The sequence below is a fragment of the Silurus meridionalis genome, chromosome 20, assembly GCF_014805685.1.
Source record: "Silurus meridionalis isolate SWU-2019-XX chromosome 20, ASM1480568v1, whole genome shotgun sequence".
NCBI classification, from domain to species: domain Eukaryota; kingdom Metazoa; phylum Chordata; class Actinopteri; order Siluriformes; family Siluridae; genus Silurus; species Silurus meridionalis.
Window position 1 is genome coordinate 10,739,253 of NC_060903.1, and position 19,388 is coordinate 10,758,640.

A 19,388-nucleotide genomic window follows, 5' to 3' on the forward strand; every position below is an offset into this window, starting at 1 on the left:
TAAGCATAAGGGAGATGTGCAGACCTGCAGTAACTACAGGGGAATTAAATTGATCAGTCACATTATGAAGTTATGGGAAAGAGTAGTGGAAGCCAGTGAGGGAAGAGGTGACCATCTGTGAGCAACCGTATGGTTACATGCCGAAGGAAGAGCACCACAGAAGCCTTATTTGCTTTAAAAATTTTGATGGAGAAGTATAGAGAAGGACAGAAGGAATTGCATTGTGCGTGCCAAGAGAGGAGTTGTGGTATAGTATGAGGTGTCAGGTGTGTCAGAGAAGTATGTGAGGGTGGTGCAGGACATGTATGAGGACAGTGTGACAGCAGTGAAGTGTGCAGTAGGAACGACAGACTGGTTCAAGGTGAAGGTTGGACTGCATCAAGGATCTTGGGACTTGACTTGATATCGGTTTTGCTGGCACAAGGCTGATGACTAAGAGGTTAAACATTTAGTAGGTTTTCAATGCTCTTTTGTAAATAAAATATGAAATATGAAAAAATATGCAAATTATTGAGTTTTTATTTACATTATACACAACATACCAACTTTATTGGAATTGAGGGTGAACATGGAGACATTGCCAAGTTTGGAGTGGATGAGCTAAAGTGACCTGCACAGAGCCCTGATCTCAATATTACTAAATACCCAAGGTTCCTAGCATGACATTAAGATCATGAGGCATTTGTTCCACTACAAAAGTGTTGTTGATGGTAAATAAGTGCAGTATTCTTAAAACGTGGAACAGATGATGTTTGTATGGAAGAGCATTTAAGAACCTTTGTTCCATGTGGGTCATCATAATTCCATGGCTGGGCATTTTGGCAGTATCATCTTTGGAATATAAAATGCCATTGACCTGTGCATCCTTTTGTGTTAGTTGTAGTGGACATGCAGTACTATTCCTGGAAGTCATGGCTTATTGCATCATCTCTTCATGCAGTATTGCATAGGCACTTATCATGTTATCTTCCAAAGTCCCAAATTGTACACATTTCTAAAGATATTGTAAATGGAACCCAGTCTTTACCACCCACAAACAGTTGTGGACAGACAAACGGACGACTCCAGCTCCACCTCCAGCTCCCCCTCCTGTCTTTTACTCAATGCCACTGTCTCTAATCCATAAGACATCGCAGGTCTCACCACAGTCCTATAAACTTTCCCTTTCATTCTTGCAGATACCCTACTATCACAAATTACTCCTGTCACTCTTCTTCACCCACTCCACCCTGCCTGCACTCTTTTCTTCACTTCTCTAACACACTCTCCATTACTTTGCACTGTTGACCCCAGGTACCTGAACTCCTCCACCTTCTCCACCTCTTCTCCCTGTAACCGCACCACTCCACTGCCCTTGTTTTCATTTACACATACATACTCTGTCTTACTCCTACTGACTTTCATTCCCCTTTTCTCTAGCGCATATCTCCACCTCTCCAGGCTCTTCTCAACCTGCTCACTACTCTCACCACAAATCACAATATCATCTGCAAACATCATAGTCCAGGAAGACTCTTGTCTAAACTCGTCTGTCAACCTGTCCATCACCACTGCAAACAGGAAAGGGCTCAGGGCCAATCCATGACGCAGTCCAACCTTCACCCTGAACCAGTCTGTCTTTCATACTGCACACTTCACTGCTGTCACACTGTCCTCATACATGTCCTGCACCACCCTCACATACTTCTCTGACACACCTGACTTCCTCATACAATACCACAACTCCTCTCTTGGCACTCACAATGCAATTCCTTCTGTCCTTCTCTATACTTCTCCATCAACATTCTCAAAGCAAATAAGGCATCTGTGGTGCTCTTTCTCGGCATGAAACCATACTGTTGCTCACAGATGGTCACCTCTTCTCTCAGCCTGGCTTCCACTACTCTTTCCCATAACTTCATGGTATGACTGATCAACTTAATTCCCCTGTAGTTACTTCAGGTCTGCACATCTCCCTTATGCTTGAAGATCGGTACCAGCACACTCCTTCTCCATTCCTCAGGCATCCTCTCACCTACCAGAATCTTGTTAAACAATCTGGTTAAAAACTCCACTGCCATCTCTCCTAAACATCTCCATGCTTCTACCGGTATGTCATCTGGTCCAACCGACTTTCCACTCTTTATCCTTTTAATCGCTGCTTCCACTTCCTCCTTACTAATCCTTTCCACATCTTGCTTCACTAACTCCTCATTCCTCATTCATCAGCTGCTCAAAATACTCCCTTCACCTTCTCAACACACTCTCCTCACTAGTCAACACATTTCCATCTCCATCCTTTATTGCTCTAACTTGCAGTACACCCTTCCCAGCTCGGTCCTTCTGTCTGGCCAATCGGTACAAATCCTTTTCTCCTTCCTTAGTGTCCAACCTCTCATACAGCTCCTCATGTGCCTTTTCCTTGGCTTTCACCACATCCCTCTTTACCTGCTCCACATCTTTTTGTACTTCTGCCTACTTTTCTCATCACTCTGTCAATCCCACTTCTGTTTTGTTAACCTCTTTCTCCTTATGCTCTCCTGCACTTCCTCATTCCACCACCACGTCTCTTTGTCTTACTTTCTATTTCCAGCTGCCACCCTCATCACTCCTGCAGTAGTTGCCCAATCATCCAACACCTCTTTACCACCACAAAGCCCCTGTCTGACCTCTTCCCTGAACCTCTCACTACACTCTTCCTCCTTCAGCTTCCACCATATTATTCTTCTTTCAGTCCTCACTCTCCTCCTCTTCTTTTTTGCCTCCAAAACCATCCTACAGACCACCATGCGATGCTGTCTAGCTACACTGTCCCTCGCCAACACCTTACAGTCTCCAATCTCCTTCAGGTTGCATCTCCTGCATAGAACATAGTCCACCTGTGTGCTCCTTTCTCCACTCTTATAGGTCACTGTATGATCTTCCTTCTTCTTAAAATACGTATTCACCACTGCCATTTCCATTCTTTTAGCAAAATCCGCCACCATCTGCCCTTCCACATTCCTCTCCTTAAGGCCATACCTACCCATCACCTCCTCATCACCTCTGTTCCCTTCACCTACATGCCCATTAAGTCTGCCCCATTCACCGATCGTTCTTTTCTAGGTACACCATCTACCACTTCATCTAATTCACTCCAGAATCTTTCCTTCCCCTCCATCTCACAGCTGACTTGTGGAGCATAGGCACTGATGACATTTATCATCATCCCTTTAACTTCCAGCTTCATGTTCATCACCCTATCAGAAACTCTCTTCACCTCCACTACACTTTTACTGTACTCTTTTTTCAGTATCACCCCTACACCATTTCTCTTTCTACACCATGATAGAACAGTTTAAACCCACCTCCAATGTTCCTGGCCTTACTCCCGTTCCACTTGGTCTCCTGAACACACAACATATCTACCTTTCTCCTCTCCATCATATCAGCTATCTCTCTCCCTTTACCAGTCATAGTACCAACATTTAAAGTACCAACTCGAACCGCCACTCTCCTACACTTCTCCTTTTCCTGCTGTCTCTGTAGACATCGTCCTCCTCTCCTTTTCCTCCTTCGGCCAACAGTAGCCCAATTTCCACCGGTACCCTGTCGGCTAACGATACCTGTGGCGGTCGTTGTTAACCCGGGCCTCGACCGATCCGGTATGAAATTCTTATTTGTGGTCCGCATATTAGATTTGGCACGTTTTATGCTGGATGCCCTTCCTAACGCAACCCTCCCCATTTATCCGGGCTTGGGACCGGCACTAAGAGTGCACTGGCTTGTGCCTCCCTAATAGCTGGGTTTAAACGGACGGCTAAATTAAATGCTCAAAAATATAATTTGTTTTAAAATAAGTTTTAGGATGCTCAGAATTGGGATACATGGCTCTAAATAATTCAAACTCCTGTTGTTTGCAGAACAAGAGGTCCCACAAACCTTGTGGGATCATTCTAACAGCAAAAATGAAATTCAGTACGTTCTGGACCTGAGAGCAAAACTCTGCACTCTGTCAGCTAACAGAATTTGCATCACGCCCAAGAACTACAGTCCAGACTATACACCAGGGGTACTTGTCTATGGTGGACTGGAAGATAAGGTACTTTTTTTTACTGGGTCATGTGGCAAGGGTGGGTACTGAAGGGGTGGAGCCAAGACTTAAGTGTGGCTTAATTCATTCTAGTCATATATGGAGACCAGTTCTCATTCTCTTAAAAGAAGAAGTTGCAAAAAATACCTTCTGATGTGTTTTCAAATGTTTCTTTCTGCCTCATAAAAATAGAATCAAAAAATGGTCTTAATTAAATAAATGACATTTTCTCCTCTTTTGGTTACACCTCTGTTTATTTTGAGCTCCGGTGATATTTCAGCATCTAATCAACTAAGTATCCTACCCACACAATGCTTATTCCACTGCTTATTATTATTCCCCCGTGTCTTATTATCTCCAGTCTGCTTAATTGTTTGTGCGTTCGATGGGTGTCGTAACAAGTTTGTCTTTTTTGTGAATGTAAACGATGTGTTTACCACATCTGTACATAAACCTTAACGATGCAGGGCCATTCTGTGTTCGTTTCTAGGTGTTATTTGCTTTGTGCCAGTTGTCCGCACCAAACTTTGTCTTTGTCTTTATGGGTCTTGCTTTGTATAGAGACACTATCCTGCTAGAACAGGAAAAGGCCTTTTCCAAACAGCTGCCACAAATTTGCATACTTTCATGCCAAAGACCATATACCGTATTTTCCGGACTATAAGCTGCTGCTATTTTTTTTCCACGTTTTAAACAATGTAGAGGCTAATTTATGGATTTTTTCTGGGTTTTTCTCAGTTTCACAAGCTTCAAGCCAAAAAACTGAGCCCCATAACATTCGACCAATGAAATTGCCGAACGGGTTAAGGTGAACAAATGAAACTCTTTATATCAAATCAGATGGGTGCCCACTGAATTGGGCCGCACCTCATCATAAATATGGATGAGGTTCCTTTGACGTTTGACCTGCCGCTCACTCGGAATGTCAACAGGAAATGCGAATTATTCGTCATGCTGAAAACAACCGAGCATGAAAAAATGCACTTCACCTGTGTTCTGAGCTGCACGGCATCGGGAGAAAAGCTTCACTGATGGTGATTTCTAAACGCACAACGTTGCCGAAAGATAAACTCCCAAAATAAATTGTTGTGGGTGCGCTATATTTGGGTGCGCTTAATAGTCCGGAAATTACGGTAGTTGTTTTACAAAGAGCTTTATGAATTCATCTATTATACTTCTTGAAGAAAAGCAGACAGAGTAAGACAAAGTACAGGAGAGAAAATACCCATAGTCAAACATGTATGTGGAAGCCTAATGGGTTGTTTTAGAACAAAGAAGGTTCGAGACTTATTTTGGGTGAAAGGAATACAAACCAACATTTCTAACTTTCCATATTTCAACATCATTAAATTCCGTCTGCATTTCAAGACAGTGACCTAAAACCTATGCCAAAATTCTGTAAGCATTTTTTAAAGAACAAACAGTTGACTGGAGTGTTATCTATCATTCGATGACCTGCCCAGTCTCCAGACCTAAAGAACTTCATCGCACTAATATTGCTTAAATTGTTGCCTATAAACATAAGAAACATAAATGTGTCTTTCAAAAACGATAAAAGTATAGGCGCATCCAAATATTGACAGGCCCTGTAGTGCATTTTGAGCGTCGTTAGGTAAAAGAATGATCTGCAAGAGAGAATGATCAATGATATAATTATATCATTTGTTTTATCTGTATAGGTCTTTTGTGCTTTTGAGAAATAAGGTTTAATGCATTGATTTAATAAAAAAAAATGTTCCCACACAATTCACTTTTTTGCATTTCAGCGAGAAGTTATTCAAATGTGTCAGAAGCAGCTTCAGATTCGGATGATGATGATAAACTTCACATTGTGGAGGAAGACAGTATTCCTGACACTTTGGAGGAAAAGCCCACAGTATTTCAGCTCAGTGCAGCACAGCAACTACACAAAGGGCACACATTGAATGGTCAGTAATCCAGTTGTTTTTATAAAATGATTCATAATATTAATTTATTTATGATGAAATATGATTGTGATATTATTGTTATTATCTGGAATGTATACAGATGGCAACCTGGGGCCAGATGCTTTAGTACAAGAAATAAGGGTGAAAGGTAAGATGTCATACTCATGTAGCTGTGCAAGCAATTACAGAGAGGTGGGGGAAAATGTAGAAAGCTTTTACTGTTTGCTGTAATAAGGGAAAACTTTAGTAAAGGTCGAAATTAGCCGAGTAAATAGATATGCATAATGCATGTTTTTATTATAGGTTAAAATAGTATGTAATAGCATCAGCTTGCCTATCTTATAATTGTGTGTGCTGACCTATATCTGCCATGTTTGTTTCAACAAAAGAGGAGTGTTTAACTGATGAAGAGAATGAAGAAGATCGGGTGAATGAAGCCCCATGGCAGGGGAAAACAGGCATTGTTTGTCCAGACATTCCAGAAGAAGAACAGAGCATACCAGAAAGAGGAGTCCATGATGAGAATGGTACAAATAACTGTATAAGCTCTTCCAATTAATTCCATTGTGGCATGGTGTGCTGGTGCTATATAAATAAAAAATATATTTTAAAAACTAGGAAAATATAGTAATAAATAAAGATAAAAACATTAACTATACAATTTGCAAATGGTATGTAAAACTAAGGCAGTGCAAATATATATTTGCCACATAAATCCAAGGTGCAGGGTTTTAGTATGGTAGTCTTTGTTGATTGCGTTAATGTAATGCATATGAGAAACTGTGGTACTGGTTCCTTTTAGTCTTTACATTTATTCTTTGTCACAGGCCAAACGCACAAAAAAGTGTCTCTAAAATGTGAATTATTCTCAGGTACACCTGATGAATTTTCTCAACTTCACTCATGTCCATACTGCTCCCGAGGTTACAAGCGTCACACATCGCTGAAGGAACACATCAAACTGCGTCATGAGAAAAGCAAGGATGATTTCAATTGCTCCCTCTGCAGCTACACTTTCACCTATCGCACACAGCTTGACCGACATATGAATGCCCACAAAAATGGAAGAGAGGAGGTATATCTTATCGTTACCCTTAAACCCTGCATAAGTGCCAGAAAATTAACGAGATATTAGATGTCCACGTAATGACACCAAATGGTCCTCAACTTGGTGCTGGGCGGCATACCGTTTTATACCGAATATCAGTGTTTATTTTTGTTATGATATGAATTTTTGGTGTACCGCAATACCGAGGTGTTTCGCTTAAAAAACCGTCCAGAACGCAGCACTTTTTGAGAGGGGTTCCTTTTCATTGTTGCACTGGTGAGGGCACAGCTGTACAGGTGCACCTCATTAAATTAGAATATCATTAAAAAGTTGATTTATTTTAGTAATTCAATACAAAAAGTAAAAATTGTATATTATAGAGTCATCACACACAAACCCATATATTTTAAGTGTTTATTTCTTTTAATATTGATATTTCTGGCTCACATTTGACAAAAACCCACCAATTCACTCTTAAAAAAAAAAAATTGAATACTTAATAAGACCAATAAAAAAAAACATTTTTAGTGAATTGTTGGCCTTCTGGAAAGTATGTTCATTTACTTTATATGTACTAGGGCTGGGCGATATGGCCTAAAAAAAATAAATCCCAGATTTTTTCACAAAAAATCAGATTTGCGATTTAAATCGATTTTTTTCCCCCTGCTTAAAATCAACCTGCATATGACAAAGAAAATGTTTAAAAAAAAGTTGTAACTTTATTAAATGGGTTAAAGTGCAATCAAAAACAACAAGCCATTGTAAATTGTAAAAATATAACGTAACAACATAAAATGAGCAAATCTACAAAGAAAAATGTTTTATGAGTGTTTAAATGTGGAACATGTTTTGAGTGATTTTGCCTTTACTTTTCTCCAAAACTCCACAGTAAAATGACTTGTAATTTAACAATAAATTTCAAGTAATAGACAGGGACACTGTAAATAAGAAGTATTTGAAAGATTGAGCAAACCTATAAAGAAAAATGTTTTATGAGTGTTTGAATGTGGAACATGGTTAAAAATGCAGTGATGCTTGGAGTGATTTTGTCTTTACTTAAAAACTCCACAGAAAAATGTTGAAATTTAAAATAAGAATATAATAGACAGGGAGATTCTAAATAAGAATTATTTGAAAGATTGAGCAAACCTTAAAAAAATGTTAAACGCCGTTCTGAAGCGTCTTTACCGCTCCCACCACCCATACTGGAAGTGTACGATTAGACGCACAACACTAAACAAAGTGCGGCTGCTTAACCGTGTATTTTCAGGATGCGGCTGCACTTTGTTTAGTGTTGTGCGTCTAATCGTACATATGACAGCATGCCTCTGTTTCAGGTGCTGCAGTAAATTGATGCTACTGCTACCTTTGCTTGCTCGCTTCCATGTTGTTTGTGTATCTCTATGGCAAACGCGCGGGGGGGAGTTTGTTCGAAACTATGTGAGCCCAGAGGGGAGCGTCGGCGGACATTAAAGAGAAAACCGATTTTTTATTAAAACATATTGATGTAAACTACACATTCGAGTTAATCGATAAAATCGATTTATTGCCCAGCCCTAATATGTACCATATTTTCCGGACTATAAGCCGCTATTTTTTCCCACTCTTTGAACCCCGCGGCTTAAACAATGAAGCCGCTAATTTATGGATTTTTCTGGGGTTTTTCCTGGTCTCACAAACTTCAAAGCCAAAAAACGGAGACTCATAACATTAGACCAATGAAATTGCGGAATGGGGTTTAGGTGAACCAATGAAACCACTCTTTATATTAAATCGGGCCGCACCACATCATAAATAAGGATGAGGTTCCTCTGACGTTTGACCTGCCGCCTACTTGGACTGTCAACAAAAAATGCGAATCATTCGTCATGCTGAAAACAACTGTGCAAAAACGCACTTCACCTGTGTTCTGAGCTGCACGGCATCGGGAAAAAAGCTTCACTGAAGGTGATTTTTAAACGCACGACGATGCCAAAAGATAAACTCTTTTATTTTATCTTTATATTTTCTTAAAAAATTGTTGTGAAAGGAAGGAGGAAGACAGTGAACAATGACTTTCTTGGTAGGCTACTGTTTAGATACAAGCCGTGTAACAGACACTGTCTTTCGTTAAATCCTGTGTAAAGTTCATTAGTTTCAATGTGTACACTTATATTTGGGTGCGCCTAATAGTCTGAAAATTACGGTACTTAATACTTGGTAGGGGCTTCTTTTGCTTTAATCACTGCCTCAATTCAGCGTGGCATGGAGGTGATCAGTCTGTGGCACTGCTGAGGTGGTATGGACGCCCAGGTTTCTTTGACAGTGGCCTTCAGCTCATCTGCATTTTTTGGTCTCTTGTTTCTCATTTTCCTTTTAACTATACTCAGATTCTCTATGGGGTTCAGGTCTTGTGAGTTTGCTGGCCAGTCAAGCACAGCAACACCATGGTCATTTAACCAACTTTTAGTGTGGGCATGTGCCAAATCCTGCTGTAAAATGAAATCAGCATCTCCATAAAGCTGGTCAGCAGAGGAAAGCATGAAGTGCTCTAAAACTTCCTGGTAGACGGCTGTGCTGACCTTGAACTTGATAAAACACAGTGGACCAACAACAGCAGATGACATGACTCCCAAAACCACCACTGACTGTGCAAACTTTACACTGAACCTCAAGCAACTTGGATTATGTGCCTCTCCTCTCTTCTTCCAGACTCTGGGACCTTGATTTCCAAATTAACATTTTCTTTTATTTTTCTGAAAAGACGACTTTGACCCACTGAGCAACAGTCCAGTTCTTTTTGTCCTTTGCCCAGGTAAGACACCTCTGACGTTGTCTCTGGTTCAGGAGTGGCTTGACACAAGGAATGTGTCAGTTGTAGCCCATGGATACGTCTGTGCCTGGTGGCTCTTGAGGCACTGACTCCAGCTGCAGTCCACTCTTTCTGAATCTTCCCCAAAGTCTTGATTTTCTTCCCCTCAAATTCAACTTTGCATTAATGTGCTTGGATACAGCACTCTGTGAACAGCAGCTTCTTTAGCGATGACCTTTTGTGTTTTACCCTCCATGTGCAGGTGTCAATAATTGTCTTCTGGACAACTGTCAAGTCAGCAGTCTTCCCCCATGATTCTGTAGCCTGAACCAGACCAAGACACCATTTAAAGGTTCAGGAAACCTTTGCAGGTTATACTGAATTTTGGCTTTTCATTAGCTGTAAGCAGTAATAATCAAAATTAAACTTTCTTTCAGCTTCTCCCATTAGGGGTCGCGACAGCGGACTATCCGCATGTTTGATTTGGCACGTTTTTACGCTGGATGCCCTTCCTAACACAACCCTCCCCATTGATCCTAATGGCTGGGGTTGGTTCCCTGACCGGGGATCAAACCCGGGCCGCAGCGGTGAGAGCGCCGCATCCTAACAACTAGACCACCAGGGAACCTACTCAAAGAAATAAACAGTTGAAATATATCAGTCTGTGTGTGATGAATCTATATAATATACGAGTTTCACTTTTTGGATTGAATACTAAAATATATCAACTTTTTAATGAAAAAGCACCTGTATGTATGCCTGTGAGATGCACCTGTATGTGTTACTATGTCTGACGGTGATGGATAGGATAGGCATTGAAAGTAAAGACCTGCACTCCCATGGAACGCAACGCAAACAAGTGCGGCACGGGACAAGATTTTTATGGGTGAATTTGGGTGCGGGCGGTAAAATACTGCGGGTTGTGGGAGAATACAATTATTTAAGGGAATATACATGTTTTTTAATAAAAAATAAAAATCTAATTACTAAAAAAAAAATTATGTATTTTTTTTCTCCTGCATAAAAGCAACAGTGACAACTTAAATAAAATAAAACAATTTGCAGGTACAAAAAGCTCACTCTAACCTGGTTTATGAGCAGTTCTAGACTACTAGAGCACACAGAGGCAAAATGTCTGAAGTGCAAGACAGAGGTGATTTGCTGAGTTCTACAGATATTACACTATTATTAAAGAAAGGAACATAGAACGCAACAAAACTTCGCCTGTTTTTATTAAATATCCCTTAAGTTGTATGTTCTATGTTCTAAAAAGTTCCTTGTTCATGTCCGTGTTCATCATTTACACAAAAACTCAAATAAAACGAAGCGTTTTTTTTTTTTTTATTCATATTTAAAAAGGAAAAAAAAGCAGAGTAGCAGAAAGAAGCATTTAAAATAGTAAGTGCATTGAAAATAAAACTACTTATGCATTTTACCTGCCTGTTTTTGCGGACAGGAGCAGGACAAAACTTAAATTTTGCCGGCAGGGGCAGAAGAAAATTAAAATTTTGCAGAAGCAGGACTGAACCTTGTGGGAGTCTAAACTTTGCAGTTACTGTATAAGGGAAGAGAATTGTTTACATTGTGTAGTTGCCAGTTGGTTTACAAAAGATGTTTTTTTTTTTTTTTTATTGTATTTTATTTTTGTTTACAAGTTGTTTGCAAAATTTTCACAATCAAAGGTTCTGTATTTAGACTGCAATTGTTATGCATTCTGATTCCTTCACTTTATTAGAATCATGAGTGAAACCTCTTTGTAAACGGCATCGTTTTGCGGGGCCTTACAAACCTGTAATATTAGTGTCTGCTGCAGCATTTTCTCTCTGAATCAGTAGAAAATGTGGTTAATAACCGGTCATGCATGAAAAAAATACCGTAATATACTGTGAAACCGGTATAATTTAGAAAAATATTGTGATATAAATTTTTGGTCATACCGCCCAGCACTACCTTAACTACAGGGATGCCTGATTAATCACAACCATGAGACATATCCCCTGTTTAATAACTTTAACTTTTTAATGATTTCAACTACATTTTGTAAAGTAGCTCTGGGGATTTGACATTTGGTATCAAATAAGCAAAGAAAATGAGTTTGGGCAAGGAGGCCTGTAAATGCATATTATCCCATGCCTCACATATATATTATCTATCAGAATGCTAAATAAACATAGCATTTGGTAACATCTACAGGAATTTTGAGTTCTCTCTTTCTCTTTCAGAGGATGGTTTCACATTCAGGAGGAAACAGAAAGTTTAAATGCACAGTGTGTTCTAAAGCCTTTAAATATAAGCATCACCTAAAGGAACACCTTCGCATTCACAGCGGTTAGTTTCAGCATTTTACTGCATTTATAAATTTGGTCACTATCTGAGACAGGCCTAATTAAATTACATTTCTAATTATTTTTGAGCATTGTGTGATTAAAGAATGAACATGTTGACATTGATATGACATTGTCCTCTTCCTTCTGTGTATAGGTGAAAAACCATATGAATGCTCTCACTGTAAGAAGCGCTTTTCCCACTCCGGCTCCTACAGTTCTCACATCAGCAGTAAGAAGTGTGTAGCAATTGCACCTGCTGCAAATGGCTTGTCTAACACTCCTGTAGTCAAAGCAAATGTGAATTGCCCTGCACGTATCCTCTTGCGGGAGAACGTTGATATTGATAACAAGCCTTTAGAGGAACAGCTGCCTCCTAAGAAGATTAAAGAAGAGCATGAAATGAAACCTATCAGGACTACATCGGTTGTAACTACAACCACCACTACCAGTACTTCTAATAATGGCAATGGAATTTCTGTTCAAACAGCTGCTCCACAGAGTGTGGTACAAACATTAGTGCTACCTACTGTGGGTCTTGTTCAACCAATTAGCATCAACCTACGAGACCTCCAGAACATGCTGAAAGTGGCAGTGGATGGGAACATGATATGGCAAGCTGTGGCTAGCTCAAATGCTAATGGAGCTAGTAGTAAAGTTGTTAATGAAGGGCAGCCACAAGCACAAACAATGCTTATGCAGTCTCCCCATCCCCATTTGCAGTTGATTTCTGCTATATCTCTCCCTGTGCTAGATCAGGATGGAAATTCCAAAATTATCGTAAACTATAGTGTAGACTCACAAGACATAAATACAGCACAGTTGGCATTGCCACCTCAAACTACAGCCCAAATAAAAGTGCAGCAACCAAGTATGGCATCACCAGAAGTAGGAAAGATGAATTCAACACAAAATCTAAAGGTGGTACAAACTAACTCAACACAGCCAAATTTCACTCCAACCCAAAAAACACCCACTTCCAGATCTGTACCTGCACACATACGTATACTAAAATCCACACAGTCAGTTGCTCCAAAAAAAGCAGCATCTATAATTAGGGTCACAAAGCTGGTCCCTGGACAGGCTAAGCATACACAGCCAGCAATGTTGCTTCTAAGAACAGTCAGTGATTCTCAGGGCCTGTTGGTGAGACATTTGGCAGCTGTGAATCCACAACCACAAGTAACTCCACCTGTAGGAACTACAGATATGAAAACAACTCCAGAATATACTGTCATGGCAGCAGAACACAAGTCACTCATTGAACTAAACCAGGTTACAGAAGAGACCAAGGGACAACAGTTCTGTAGTGACAACTGCCAACCTGAAGACCTGAGGCCTGCTTTGCGACAGAGAATTCAGTTGAAAACCGAAATTGAGTCTGAGATTAAGACAGATTCTGAAGAAGTTTCACAAATAGAAAGCAAAAAGGAGAGAATAAGGAAAGAGGAAATTATTACATTGAGTCATTCAACAACGCCTCACAGAAGTGTTGTTTGTGGTGATGGATTTCATAATTATGCTACATGTCTATTTTGTGACAACAGCCCCAGCAGCACTGGTATCTTGAATTGTCTCAGCAGCAGTGAACAAGATTCTGACAGGTCTCTCTCTTCTTTGTTGGGAGTTGAAGACAATGGAAGTGCCATTCAGCCTCCAGTAAAGAGTCTCCTTCCTCTTCTTGAGGCATACAACAAAGACTCACAACCCAGTGAAGAGCAGTTGTCCCAAGTTGCAGGTCTGGCCAGTTTGCCAGTGGATGTGGTTAGTAGATGGTTTCACAGAATGCGCTTAAAAAACATACTACTCTCTCAAGCTGGAAATACCCAAAATAGGCAACAGGTAAATCACATGACAGTGGACCATTGTGCCTTTAAGAATATAACGCTGACATTATATGAATAAATTACATATTCTTTATGTAATGTAGCATACATATTTAAAATCCTTATGATTGTTTGTTTTATTTTTTTATAGACTGTGGCAAACTCTGAACCAGTGCCAAGTATGGATACCAAAAGCCAAAACTTAGACACTCCAACTGAGGCTCACTTTGAAAAAGCAGTGGGCCAGAACATTGATCATCCTCCTCTAAACCTTTCTACAAATGACCCTAGTATCATAAAGGTGGAGGCTTTAGAAGAGAAAGGACAAGCTGAACCTTTGGACCTTTCATTCCCAAAGTCCTGTTGTAATGGCAACACCTCGGTCACCTTTGCAGTGTCTGGCACCAAGCCATCAGGTCCCACCCAAGAAGAACCGCTTAATCTAACATGTTTCAAGAAGGATACATTAGATGGCAACACCATTTATGTGACGCAATCCACTAAAAGTCCGATAAACATCATAGCCACACCTTTACCTACTCTGGTTGCCATCGCAGAGCCTGGTGGACTTTCCTGCCTCAGAGCGGCCATTTCCACTAAACAGCGTGCCATCCTCATTCCCCAGCTGTCCTACACATACAGTTCCCCTTACACCAATGGCAAAGTTAACCACACCACTTCCTCTAGCTCTGAGGCTAGCACCATTACCACAATACCGTCCATAGACACACAGAGAAAAGTATTCAATGGCTGTCAGGTAAGAAAGCATCTGACTTACTAAGTGGAATTTTATCACCAGATGTTTTTATACTTAACAAACTTTTAAATGCAACACTTTTGTTTTTTTTGCCCTCATTTTTCATGAGCTGAATTTGCAGATCTAAGACATTTTCTTTGTACCCAAAAGGCCTAATTCTCTCAAATATTGTTTACAAATCTGTCTAAATCTGTGTTAGTGAGCATTTCTCCTTTGCCGAGATAATCCATCCACCTCAAAGGTGTGGCAGATCAAGATGCTGATTAGACAGCATGATTATTGCACAGGTGTGCCATAGGCTGGCCACAATAAAAGGCCACTCTAAAATGTGATGTTTTACTGTATTGGGGGGTTCTGGGGGTCAGAGTCAGGTTTGACCACTATTTGCCTAATGCTGTGCAACACATCTCCTTTGCATAGAGTTGATCAGGTTGATTGTGGCCTGTGGAATGTTGGTCCACTCCTTTTCAATGGCTGTGCGAAGTTGCTGGATATTGGCAGGAACTGGAACACGCTGTCGTATACACCGATGAGGACGATGAGCATGCAGATGATCTTCCCTGAGACGGTTTCTGACAGTTTGAGCTGAAATTCTTTGGTTATGCACACCGATTGTTGCAGCAGCTGTCTGGATGGCTGGTCTCTTTGTGGCTGGGTGGCTGGACAATCTTGTAGGTGAAGATGCTGGATGTGGAGGTCCTGGGCTGGTGTGGTTACATGTGAGCCTGGTTGGATGTACTGCCAAATTCTCTAAAATGCCTTTGGAGACGGCTTATAGTAAAGAAATTAACATTCAATTCACGGCAATGGCTTTGGTGGACATTTCTGCAGTCAGCATGCAATTGCACACTCCCTCAAAACTTGCAACATCTGTGGCATTATGCTGTGTGATAAAACTGCACATTTTAGAGTGGCCTTTTATTGTGGCCAGCCTAAAGCACACCTGTGCAATAATCATGCTGTCTAATCAGCATCTTGATCTGCCACACCTGTGAGGTGGATGGATTATCTCGGCAAAGGAGGACTGCTCACTAACACAGATTTAGACAGATTTGTGAACAATATTTAAGAGAAATAGGCCTTTTGTGTACATAGAAAAAGTCTTAGATCTTTGAGTTCAGCTCATGAAAAATGGGGGCAAAAACAAAAGTGTTGCGTTTATAATTTTGTTCAATGTATGTCCAATGTTTTGTTGACTTATATATAAATATAATAATAATTGTATCCTTGCACATAACCATAGAATTTCATTGCTTAGATTCATCTTACTAACCACCTTGCTTAAATTTTCAAAAGGAGAAGACTGATGCTGGAGATGAATCAATGTCTGGGTGTGAGGGGCTCAATGACAGCAGCCTCTCCCCCAACAAGAAGAGGAGGAAGATTCATGGTGGCCAGTATATATGTGATCTATGTGACAAAATTTTCCAGAAGAGTAGTTCTTTACTTCGTCATAAATATGAGCATACAGGTATGTTAAAGAAAGAAAGAAAAAGTTTTGAATTCTAAAGATTTTTACAAGAGCTTAACACATTTAACAAGATTTTAATAGGTTTGAGTTCTGTGGATTGTGCCAGCCAGGCTATCAAGGAGCGTGTTATTGTCTAGATTTTACATATTTTAAAAGTTTAATTTGAATATTTGTCCTACTGAATGATACCATGATGTCTGTAGCACCATACCTTTATACTGCCCCCACCATGATTGATAAAAATCACGCTTCAACCGAATTTATTAGCAAAAATTCGACTTGTACATCCCCAATAATCATGTCCAGTTGTCTAATGTCCACTACTGATTATTTTGCCACTGTTTACATTTTCTTTTAATTAACACTAGTTACCTTAATCGTTCAATCTGGCAATTATCACATCCTCAATTAAAAAACCTGACCTTGATCTCTGTCAGCTGTCTAAATAATATATTTTGAATATATATGTCAGTTGTCTAAGCCGATATCAAACTTCCTCTTTATCTCCAAGACCATTGAAAATGTTGCACAGCAGTTATGCTCAGACTTACATAGAAAAACATTAATGAAAGGTATCATACATCATTTTGGCCTCATCATAGCACAAGAACAGCACTGGTTAAAGTGGTGCATGAGCTGCTACTGGCCTCTGATCGGGGTTGTGTCTCCTTGCTTTTGTTGTGGGCTTAGTGCAGCTTTTGACACCATTGACCATAATGTTCTCCTTGATAGACTAGAAAATATTGTTGGAATCTCTCCTGTTCAGGTCTTATCTGACTGATTGTTATTAGTTTGTTGATGTAAATGGTGTGTTCTCTACACTTAATAAGGTAATTTTTTGTGATCAACAAGCATCTGTCTTAGGCAGACTGCTCTTCTCTTTATACAGTGGTACCTCTAAATACGAATGCCCCTGAATACGTACAACTCAGAATGCGAATCGAAATTCATTATCATTTTCGTATCAGTTTACGCATAAAAACTCAAAATACGAATCGTCCGAATCTCGCGGGCTAAAATTTCAAGGGACACACCCTCCCACGCCTCTCAACCCTCAGTTAGCATCTTCATTTTATAGTATAGCACTGTCAACGATGTGTTTATCTCTGTGTCTTTGTATTGTTAATATTCATCACTGAACAGTATTGCATACACTGAGTGTAAAAAGAGAGGCGACAGTAGTGAAAACAAAGTGTATAAAAAAAAATTGAAAAAAAAAAAAAGATTTGTCTCCTTTCAAACAATAATTCTCTATCATTCTTCTCCGAATGTCATCTCCATCATGCCAGCATTCACTCTTCTTAAAGGTAAAGTACCCAGTAAAGATAATGTTTTTAACCTCTTTTAGATGTTAAGGCACCATTATTGAATGGTAAATACTAAATAATATTAGTGCATATTGGTTGTATTTTTATATTAATATTTGGGGTAGTTCGGAACTAATTATCCCACTTTACATTATTCCTTATGGGGAAATTTGTATCAGTATATGAACATTTCAGAGTGTGAATCGTGTTCCCGGAAATAATTAAATTCATATTCCTAGGTACCACTGTTTATACGATCTCTGGGCGATATGTAAACATGATATTTTGATTTTACTATTATGCTGACTATAGACATTTGTATGTAACAGCAAAGCCAGATAAGAGACATAAGACATTAGAGACTAGATGCTTATTAACTTCCTTCTGCTAAATTTGAATAAGATGGAAGTACTAGGACCACATTCAGCTAGAAGTAGGCTTTCTGATTAGACAAAAAAGACCATCCAAAGTTACTGTATACCATGTGCAACAGTAAATGGTCTTGGTGGGATTAAGATTCTAATCTGTCCCTTTGAGGTACATGTGAATAACATTATGAGGATAGGTTTATAATGCAAAAACATGCAATATGCTGTTACAAGATGCAGAAAAACTAGTTAATGCTTTTGTTACCAGAAACTATGACCAAATCAACCCTGTTTTATCCACTCTTTATTTGTTCCCACTCAAATCTAGCACGGATTATAAATTATTACTACTGCATTATAAAGTACTGAATGCTTGCATGTGCAGTGCCTGAGTGAACCTTTGGTCACTTATGATCGAACAACACCTATTTTGATCAATGATGCAGAAACTTCTATCAAAAGGTGCAGGTTATTTGTTGGTACCTTGCCAGCCTTCTAAGTAATGTTCAGGACTCAGACAATCTAATTTAATCTCAGTCAAGATTAAAAACATTTTTGTTCAAAGCCTTTTGTAAATAGATTTTTCCAAGGTAAAGTAGCAGATCTGGGGAATTATGGTTATAGAGTGTTTTGGTGAACTATAAATTGGGATGTTTGTATGACGTCTTATATTCCTGAAATCCCTCATAAATACAGTATCTCAAAAGTGAGTACCCCCTTTACATTTCAGAAACCATTTTAGTATATCTTCTCAGGGGACAATAATATAGAAATACAACATTTATATATATTTTAGAGAAATCAAAGTGCAGCTTGTATAGCAGTAAAGATTTACTGTCCAAAATAACTTAAAATACAGCCATTATTGTCAAAATAGCAACATTTTTATAATATTGTTCGTTGAGAAAATATACTAAAATGGCTGCTGAAATTTGAGGGGTGTACTTACTTTAGTTTTAGTGAGATATTGTATGTTTCCTTTTAGTTATGCTGTCATAGCTGTCAGAAAGTTCCCTTCTGTGGAATGAATAAATGTATATTTTATAGCTAGTCTTGCTGGAGTCATTGCTTGCATCCTGATCATACTGCACAGTGACCTTATAATATAACAATAAGGATATCCCTGCAACTCCATCAAGTTAGACATGTAACAACAAGGATACATAATAATAATAATAATAATAATAATAAATATTTTCTTTCTCCCATATTTACTTCCAAAATTAGGGGGCAACAGGATGGAGCAAGCATGTCAGAAAAAAAGAATGGGTGAGAATCACTGGTACCTCGTGTAAGAGAATGAGAGAGAGATCATTAGACATGCTTATATTTACCTATGACAGCATATATTGACACATGTCCCCTAGTAAACAGCAGCTGGTTTGCTCACGCAACCATTCTTTCTCTCACACACTTCTGAACATCCACGCTGGAGCTCCTAAACATTAAATTTTGCACTTTCCATCTCTCTTTGAAATTTACGGTGGTCATAGTCAGTGTCATTTATCCTTCTCCCC

The 19,388-nt window shown here is 39.4% G+C and overlaps 1 protein-coding gene across 6 annotated transcripts in view; it reads left to right on the forward strand.

The window, feature by feature from the left end:
• The window catches only part of zeb1a (zinc finger E-box binding homeobox 1a), a 49,230-nt gene that overhangs the window by 26,653 nt on the left and 3,189 nt on the right, over nucleotides 1-19,388 (forward strand). For 3 of the 6 annotated variants that reach the window (XM_046876415.1, XM_046876416.1, XM_046876417.1), the window contains 9 exons: nucleotides 3,882-4,060; nucleotides 5,818-5,979; nucleotides 6,080-6,127; nucleotides 6,369-6,506; nucleotides 12,041-12,146; nucleotides 12,300-13,984; nucleotides 14,120-14,725; nucleotides 16,022-16,196; nucleotides 19,099-19,140. In XM_046876415.1, coding sequence (XP_046732371.1) covers nucleotides 6,411-6,506; nucleotides 12,041-12,146; nucleotides 12,300-13,984; nucleotides 14,120-14,725; nucleotides 16,022-16,196; nucleotides 19,099-19,140 — 2,710 coding nt within the window. In that variant the 5' untranslated portion in view covers nucleotides 3,882-4,060; nucleotides 5,818-5,979; nucleotides 6,080-6,127; nucleotides 6,369-6,410. Of the gene's footprint in view, nucleotides 1-3,881; nucleotides 4,061-5,817; nucleotides 5,980-6,079; nucleotides 6,128-6,368; nucleotides 6,507-6,851; nucleotides 7,055-12,040; nucleotides 12,147-12,299; nucleotides 13,985-14,119; nucleotides 14,726-16,021; nucleotides 16,197-19,098; nucleotides 19,141-19,388 lie in introns of all 6 variants that reach the window. The other 3 variants (XM_046876412.1, XM_046876414.1, XM_046876413.1) reach the window with 2 other exon arrangements.